General features: G+C 39.8%; 1 protein-coding gene across 3 annotated transcripts in view; it reads right to left on the bottom strand.

The window, feature by feature from the left end:
• Window positions 1–9,574, bottom strand: part of Pip5k1b (phosphatidylinositol-4-phosphate 5-kinase type 1 beta) — a 325,417-nt gene that overhangs the window by 98,162 nt on the left and 217,681 nt on the right. For all 3 annotated transcript variants that reach the window (XM_008852280.2, XM_008852282.2, XM_008852281.2), the window contains exon 8: window positions 820–1,028. In XM_008852280.2, coding sequence (XP_008850502.1) covers window positions 820–1,028 — 209 coding nt within the window. The remainder of the gene's footprint in view (window positions 1–819; window positions 1,029–9,574) is intronic.

Genomic DNA, 9,574 nt, shown 5'->3' with positions numbered 1-9,574 from the left:
AGAGATTATCATGTCTTCTAACTTGAATACTGCACTTGCTAAATGCTGAGTATTTCCTTACATCAATGGCAATGTGATTAATAGCTGTGTAGTATTTCACCATGTGAATACAGAATAATTTGTTCAATGGATTATTGAACATTTAGATAGAATGGCAAACAAGGGTTCAAACCAAGGTTGACTAAGTATTAACTTCCTTTGTAAAAGAGAATGAATGTGTATGTGGCTTAGTCATTGCCCGAGAATCCTAGAAAGCAGCTGGTTAAAGCCGTAGGAAGTGATTTCTGTCTGTCTCCTTGCTCAGCAAGTTACACATGTGATGAGTCAACCATTTCAGAATCTTCTATGATTGTAATTGTTTCCATTGTCAATATGCACTTTACACATGGAAATGAATCTCATGGTTACTAGCACATCTGCCTGAGGTGAGAGAGACCACATCTGCCAGAGTGCAAGGGGGAGATCAACAGAATCCTCTTACACAGATAAAAAGTTCTGAACTGCCAATATCATTCTTACCTTGTGCTTACTTAAATGTTTATTTAAACCCAAAGTTCATTCTTCCTTCTTATGGTAGATGTTTTAATGTGCAGTAAATGGGGGGAGGCAGATATTTTCAGCCATTGTTAAAAAACAGAGCCATTAGAAAACAGAAGCCTTGTGGGCGAAAGACTGATAACAACTCTAGAAACCACCACTCATCTAGTTCTCCAGAGATGAACAGAAATGAAGACTGGTTTAACCCATTTAGTGCCAAGCAGGAATCTTCCCAGAGTGCTGCTGCCCCGATGGTTGGGAGGGGTATGTGGCTGGACTCACGTGTCTGGGTTCTCTGGGATGATCCCATCTGCAGACTTCCCAGGACCCTGGATAGATTCCATGGCTGTGGAATAGAGGACTTTCTGCATCCCAGGTCGCTTTGCATCAGGCGCATTTTCTAAGGGCTCTTCTTTGTCTTTAAGGGGGTGATCCAAGATGTGGATGCCCAGCAAAAGGCTGTAGTCCATAATCTTGAAGCTTTCAAGCACCTGAGGAAGAAAAAGACCCAGGAGGTCAGGCAATTCAGAGTGCCTGTGAACCTAAGAGCTCTAGATCAGCAAACCACTCCTGCGCTCTCCCATTAAGAAGCAGGCAGATGGAACATCAAAATACCCCAGGTAAGGCTGCTGGAAGAAAGGACTGCCATGAGCTGTTCATGCTAATCTAAAGGAAGCACATCTTTTTTTTCGACCCTCCACAAATATTTCACTAATAACACTTACTGAACACATTACATGTGCCAAATGCTAAGTGCTTCCCTTCGATTCAATCTTCGTGCAGCCCTATGCAGCAGTTGTTGCTGGCTCTGCTTTGTAGATGTAGAACATGGAGACTGAGAGATAAACTAATGAGCTCAAACACACAGGGCACAAGCACTAGAGATCCAAGAGGTCAGCTCTGGCATCACCCTCTTTTTAAGCACCAGAGCAGAGAAACCCTCAGCCCAGTCTCAGAAGCTGTGTGTGCCTCAGCATGAACTCAGCTGCAAAGTCCTTTTGCCTGGATTCTGTTCTCAACGTCTGAATCTTGCTGAGTTTAGTGATTTCCCTTTCAAAGCCTGTCTTTCAAAACTGCCATTCATTTCCCTGTAGTATGTCTTTTAAAAGATATGTGATCTCAACAAAGAACAGGGCTTAATGCTTAATTATCTACCCCACAGACACCCCGACAGATAGTGGGGAGGTGAAGGAACTTAAAATAGGTAGATGTAACCAGAAGAAGGAGACAGTAACGCTGTGAAAGAAAAATGACAGGATGGGTGACCATCCATCAAAGTAGCTTCCAAGTACAGGGGACTTCTACACTCTGGATCCGACTTAGACAGAAAATGTCTGTTCAAGAGGAATGGCTAAAAACTGGGTATTTTCCTGCACAAACATGCTTTTTTCTTTCTTTCCTTTTTTTGATAGAGTCTCACTATGAAGCCCTGGCTGGCCTGGAACTTACTATGTAGTCCAGGCTGGCCTCAAACTCACAGAGCTCCCCATTTCTGCCTCCCAAGTGGTGGGATTAAAGGCATGTGCCACTAAACTAGGCTTATATGGCCAGCTGAACAACGTCCTCTTCTATTTGAATGAGTTCTCTCTACTGCACACTGTAATACCTGATATTTCTCTCACAAAATTGCTCAGGAAATCAAAACATGCAATGTTTTGTCCTGGACCTTAGTTAAGAAATCCCTTGGTCAACTGCAGCCTATAGAAATTGTTTAACAAAGAACCAAAAACCCCAGAATTTTTTACGCTTCTCATTTTCCTTCAGCCTGTTTTTTTTTTTTTTTTTTTTTTTTTTTTTTTTTTTTTTTTGGTATTTTTGAGACAGGGTCTTCCTTAGTCCCAGCTGTCCTGGAACTCACTATGTAGGCCAGGCTGGCCTTGAACTCACAGAGATCCTTCTGCCTCTGCTGGGATTAAAGGTGTGTGTCACCAAATGCCTCTGCTAGCATTTTTTTTTTTTTTAAAATAAAACACGCATGCTATTTTAAAGAGGTAGTTGGACTGGAGGATGACCGTGGATGCAGTTTCATAGAGGCTAGCTGACAAAAAGCTTTGTGAAATGGAGTAGGGTGTGCATGACCTTCAAAATACCCCGGTCCCTGGATCTTGGTCATCTTTGCCTTTAATGAGGAATATACAATGGGCTGCAAACAAGTGTCAATATTTACCTTTCATTTTGAAACCCAGAGCCTTGTGCACAGTAGGTAAGTACTCTACCACTAAGCTATAGGCTCAGACTCACCCTTCATCTTTTGATATACTGAATTTATATTTTCAGAGTGAGACAGAAAAGAGTTGAGAGTAGAGTCATATTACTTGAGAGGTTTAGGACACAAAATTTTCTATTCCCAGAGATCTGTGAGTGGCATGATAGTCACGTGGAATCAGTCCCCTTAACTGAAGCAGGAAAAATGTTAATATGAAAGGAGGGAAGTTGGAAAGACAGGTAATGCTGCTGAGCATCAGTCTCACTGGTCAGTTTTCCATGGAGGCATATCACTGCAGCCTTGCCCTTCCAGAAAGCAGGAGAGACCATGGAAAACAAGACTGCTTTATGTCAGGGGTGCCAAGGGCCCCGCTTTTGAACAGAGACACTAGTGATCTAATGTTGGATGTTCTTTTAGACAGACAGGGAGCATAGGGTCTTAGTCTTACTTCTGAGCCATACTGAAATGATGGGAACAGTGGCCACCCAGATGGCCTCAGAACCTCTTCATAATGGTCACCATGTGCAGATGATAATTTTTCTGTTCACACTAATCAGAACTAGGGCTTCCATTCTTAGAGACACTGGGAGATAAGGAGCTGAGGCTAAAGAGCATAAGTCCTCTGATCTTAGTGGTTTCCTTATCCATAAAATGGTGACAATAATATTGCATACAGTGCTTGTGAAAATTAAATACGGCAATACAGATGAAGTGCTTAGGAAAGTTCCTCATTAAAATGAGCACGCAGTTCATTGCTACCTAGTGTCATTATGATGAGAGTTCCCGAGTTTGAGAAACTATATATGTTAACTTGAAGCAAACACCTATGGAGTTCCAGTTCTGAAAACAAAATTCACTACAAATCCAACAAAAACACAAATGCATTCTAGCTGCTCATGGGGGTTATCTGGGAGGATCCTGATTTCTTAAAACACTGTGGGTTTGTGGGTATTCTGGATGTTTGACGGGAAAAGGTTGGTTGACAATTCTGCCATTCTAGTCAGTGGCTCTAGAATGATGGCTTTATAACTTATGGGAGAACAGTCCCACGTTTCCTTTCTTTCCTTCTTTTATGTGTATGATTGTGTGTGTGTATACGTGGGTGCGTGTGTAGACCAGAGGTGTCTTCCTCAGTTGATGTACATCTTATTTTTTTTTTTTTAGTTTTTAAACTTTTTATTATTTTTTTAAAATTTTATGTGTATGAGTATATTGCTGTCCTGTAGGTAGGTATAAGGCCCACAGAAGTCAGAAGAGGGCATCAGATGTTGGAACTGGAGTTAAGTAAGGATGATTGTTAGCTGCTTTGTGGGTGCTGGGAATCAAACTCAGGTCCCCTGCAAGAGAAACCAGTGCTTTTAACTGCTGAGCCATTTCTCCAGCCCCTACACCTTAATTTTTTTCAGAGTATCTCACTAAACCTGTAGTCCTATAGCCTGCTTGGCTTACTTTTTAAAAATTTATTTTTATTATTTAAATGTGTGTGTGTGTGTGTGTGTGTGTATGTGTGTACCCAGGCATGTGAGTACCAGAGGAGGCCAGAAGAGGGTGCTGAATCCTCTGGAGCTAGAGTTACAGATGCCTGTAAGCCACCCAACATGCTTGCTGCGGACTGAATTATGTCCTCTGCAAGAGTAGCAGGTGCTCTTAACCATTGAACCATCTCATCTCTCCAGACTTGAGATCTAAACTCAAGTCCTCAGGCTTTACAGAAAACATTTTACCCACTAGACATCTTCCCATTCCTGGAACAGTCTCATTTTCAATCGGTAAAAAACACAGCCTTGGGGCTGAAGAGATGGCTCAGCAGTTAAGAACACTGGTTGTTCTTGCAGAAGACCCGGATTCTAATCCCAGCACCCACATGGCAGCTAACAACTATCCCTAACTCCAGTTTCAGGGGATCCGATAGCTTCTTCTGTCCTCCGTGGTCACTGCATGACACAGGTGCACTTACCTACATGCAGGCATAACATTAATACATATAAAATAAAAATAACAAATAAAATATTTTAAAAAACCCCACAGCCTTGTGTCTCAATCAGCCCACAAATCCATTTGTAAATATTTCTTTCTTCCAAGAGGTGAACAAGCTGCATAGGCAAATTCTGGTCAGAGTCAGTAAGATACTGTATATGTTCCTAATAGGAACTCAGAATCATAAATTGCAGTTAGGAATGGCCAAGATTGGAAGGCATTCCTCATACCAACCTATTTATTTTATTTTCTTCTGAAAACTACTTATTAATTGTGCTTGTAAAAAAGTTTTCTTTGTGCCAGGCATGGTGGTGCACACCGTTAATCCCAGCATTTGGGAGGCAGAGGCAGAGGCAGAGGCAGACAGATCTCTGTGAGTTCAAGGCCAGCCTGGTCTACATAGTGAGTTCCAGGACAGCTGGGGCTACAGGGAGACCCTGTCTCAAAAAAGACCCCAAAAAAAGTTTACTTTATAAACTATTTTTTTTCTTGTATTTTTCATGCAATATTCAATCTGAACTATTTGGTTTCTACCAGCACAGACCAAAGAGACCTGTGCATTTTACAAGTGAAAAGATGTCAGGTTGTGGTTCATCTACAATTCCAAGATGGAGTAAGAAACTATCCTGATGCTGTAAGTGATCAACATTTTTTTTAGGCTATTTAAAACAACAGCAGCAACAACAACAACAACAAAACCTTCATGAAAAAAGAGAATAGTAGTTACTAGAACCCAGGAAGGACATGTGGAAGGGCATGGAGAAGGGATGACAATGGATACAGGAGAGCAGTTGGATATGAGGAATAACTTCAGTGTCCTATGGCACAGTAAGATAACTTGGTTGACAACAGTTAATTATATATTTCAAAGCAGCTAGTAGAGATGACTTTTACTGTTCTCAAGAGTCTCAAAGACATGATAGGTGTTTAAGGACAGATGTGTTGATCACCCTAATCACATTGTGTGCATGTGTGGCTTGAATGTGACGTGTTCCCAGGCTCATGTTTTCAAACACTTGGTCCCCAGCTGGTGGAATTGTTCTGGAGGTTGTGGATCCTCTCTGGGGACAGGCCTTGAGGTTTTATAGTCTGGCCCTACTTCATGCCCATTATGTCTCCTGACTGTGGACTCAGTGTGACACGATGCCTTGGCTGCTACCACTAAGCCCTTCCTGCCATGATGGACCATACCACCATTTCCTAAACCATCAAACTCCAATATATAGTTTCAATCCATTTGTCACACAGACGGCCCTGGTTAAACTAAATGGGTCACAAAACAAACCCAAAAGTCAGAAATCTGGGAAAGGGACTGATAGGCTATTGGGGGGGATTGACAGGATGAAGGGAGACAGGAGAGGGTGGTGGGGAATACTAATCACACATTACATACATGTATGAAATTGTCAAATAAAATTAAATAAAACCCAATAGTATATACATATATATTCATATACTGAAACTCAAATTTGAAAAATTCTATAGTGAAAAATTTGGGGAATAGATTTTAATCATTTTAGGATTTGCATCAATTACGATCAAAGCAGTTGTTATTTACATCCTCCTAGTCACTTGATTAAAGGAATGGATATATCTGCCAAACACTTAACATGCATGAGCTTTAAGAGTGAGCAAGTTCTGAAACATCAGTTCGTCACTTAGGTGCATGATTATTTCCAGAATGTCTGACTGACCTCACTGTCACTGGTGGGTTCTGTACCTGGGCGTTTGCTATTCAAAACACAAGCTACAATACCAACACAGGTGCCTTTCCATCTAGCTTGGACAGTGCTTCACTTTCTCACTTAGAGGAAAAAAAACAAAGACCATTCCCACAGCTACATGGAACTAGAATCAGGTTAAAATACTACAAGTGTTTACTATCAAAGTTTGATATTTCTTTCTCTCTCAAGAACCATTTAAAGTCAGAAATATGATTAGAATGCATATTGAAGTACTGGCAAGTATTTCAATAGTCTAGGTAAGAGGTGATGCCACGTGAATGAGATGGGGGCATCAGGGCAGTATGAGGGCACACAGGTAGACCTGAGAACCACTCAGAGTTCAAGTGTAGCTACCACCTTCCTTATAGGGAATTCCTAAACTGTTACCTTTGGTTTATAGGGAATTCCTAAACTCTTACCTTTGGTTTGATCTTATTCCTAAGTTACAACCCAGTGGCTTTCTGGAAATTTTAAGGCTTTTAAACAGGTCATGCTGCAATCCTAAACTCTTGTTTTGTCCCAAATCACTTCCTTGCCCCTTACTTCCCTCCTTATTTGAAATTATTCTAATGTGGATTTCAGACTCCAGGACCCCTTTCCTTTCCTTAGTTCTCTATTCCTTCAGCTTCTGCTATCAAAACATCCCTCCTCTCTAATCACGCCATTTCAACTTCCATTTAGGATTCAATCTGGACCCCTTGCCAGACTGTCATATTACATCCCTACTCAGAACCTTCAGACTTGCACATCATATCCTAGTCAGAGCCTTTGGACTTTCCACTGCTTGGTGCCAACACCCCAATTTCACATCAAATGTTTTCACTACCATGGCCTTATTCATGTCTCTTGTTATTTGATACCAGCCTAGATTCCTCTCTCTGACTAGAGAAATTCCTAAATTTCTCCTAAGTGCCCCTTTGAAGATGTAAGCCCTGATGTTTCTGTTCATGTTGTTTCTTCTATTTTTTGGCCCCAACTAGATTTTTATAGCCTAACTCAAATTTTACCACCATAAAAACTGTGCTAACAACTTTAATGAACTGTTGGGACGAGGCAATGGTTTCCCCTCTGGAAACCTAAACACATATTATGTGCCCCTCTGTGTTACAAAACTGGAGCTCAGGTTATATCTCCAGCTTTCGTAGCACAAAAATAAGACTTCTAGGTTCACCAAGGGCTTGTTCAACTTTGTGCGTCCTGCTGCGGAGGGAAGGCCTATTGGTCACATTGGTCCATGTGCATAAGCATGTAAAAACAAAAACATCCAGCAGCAAAGAATATCTAATACTGCGCTCCTGTGTCTCAAACATGAGAACGTCATTCTTGAGCATCACGATTATGATGCCTGTGAAAATTTTTTAGCACCGAAAACATTTATTGTCAAAGTGTTTTCAAAGCTACTTACATTGGAGGCATTTTATACACACTGTTCAAGGGGAAAATCAAGACTATTTGTAAACACTGTAATTCACTGTTTAGTGTGTACACACTAACTGACAGAAAAAAGGGAGTTGCTTTCCTGTAAATAGGCTGAGCTTTGAGGCTGGGAAGATCATCATGTTTCTCTTGGGAAGCCTTTGCTAAGACAATGTGTCATAGGCTGGGTCACTGAAGAACATTTGGCACTGGTCCTAAGATGGAGGCTGTGTTGTCCAACATATAAAATAAAAAAATTGTGTCTGAAATCATTAGAAATTTGAACACAACGTATTTGGTGGTTAGAATTACTAATATTTCAATACATTTTAAATGTAATATAATTTTAAAAATGTATGACAATGGTATCTGGTCAAAGGGGTCCTTAGCATTAAAAGAGTCTTACTAAAATATGTATTAATAAAATATGGTGGCTGAAGTGTGCAACAGATTATACAGAGAAAGAGAGGAGAGAAAGAGAGAGGAGAGAAATATATAAAGCAAGACTGGCTTTCAGTTGAAAATTGTTGAAGCAAGGTACAAAGTCTTTATGCATTAATTATAGCATTCTGAGCATTCTGCCTACTTTTATGTATGTTAGAACTTTTCAAAAATAAAGCTTCATATACTCCCTTGAGACACTTAAATGAAATGCAGTTCTCTATTTGGCTAGAATTAATTTCACTGCCTCTCCAGCTGATGGGCTAGATATGGCATTGATGAAAAGAAAAATTAGTAATATGGGACCTAAATAAAGTGGTTCAAATCTGAAGCTAGAGCCCTGATGTACACTTGTCTCAAAGAATCCTTCTCTGTCCAAAGACCTAATGGGCAATCAGAAAATGTGGAGCTGACAGAAAGATACATCAAGGCTCTGAAGTAATTTCTCTAACTGATCTATATATAGTTACTAAATAAGGAGTTAATGACTAGCACAAAATATTTGTGGTAATTCAATAAGATAAGTAAATTAAAAATTGTATCCTGGAGATTTTATGCAAATTGACATTCCAGGAATTACTGATTTAGGGAAAAATGCACCCAAAGGCTTGCTATTCCTTGCTAAATAGGCCCCTCAGAGTATAGCACCAAAATTACTTGTATATACAAGTCTAGTTAGAGCTGAATGTTGCCTTTTTTATTTAATTTCATTTCCTCAATAAAGCTCAGAGTGTTTTTGCTAATGTAATAAAGAGAAAATACAGGCTGTGTCAAGACATATAATTCTGGCCAGTAAAGCAGAATGAAGTAAGTATCAAATCCTTAGCCTAGTTATGGAAATAATGTGTTCTGTACTGTGTCTAATGCAGTAATTTAGAACTCTGGACTATGTGGGCTTGGCCTGTACAAATGTCTTTTCTTTCTTGTTCTTTTGTTTCTCCTTAAAAGGTTTGAAGTGATAGAATTATGTTCTGTGCTTTAGAAACAATCAACTATCACCCAAGATTTCATATACACACAGGTATATTTATCACTTATACATATACATTTTTATAGATACATATCTCTATATTTTTCTATATCTATCTATCTATCTACCTACCTACCTATCTATCATCTATCTATCATCTGTCTACCATCTATCTATCTATCATCTATCTATCTATCATCATCTATGTATCATCAATCTACTATCTATCTATCTAATCTATCATCTATCATCAATCATCTATCATCCACTATATATCATCTATGTTTTTCCCCTTTTAAAAAG

Source organism: Nannospalax galili, unplaced genomic scaffold (assembly GCF_000622305.1).
Source record: "Nannospalax galili isolate Female #2095 unplaced genomic scaffold, S.galili_v1.0 scaffold1486, whole genome shotgun sequence".
NCBI lineage: Eukaryota > Metazoa > Chordata > Mammalia > Rodentia > Spalacidae > Nannospalax > Nannospalax galili.
This window is presented reverse-complemented; position numbering and strand designations above follow the sequence as displayed.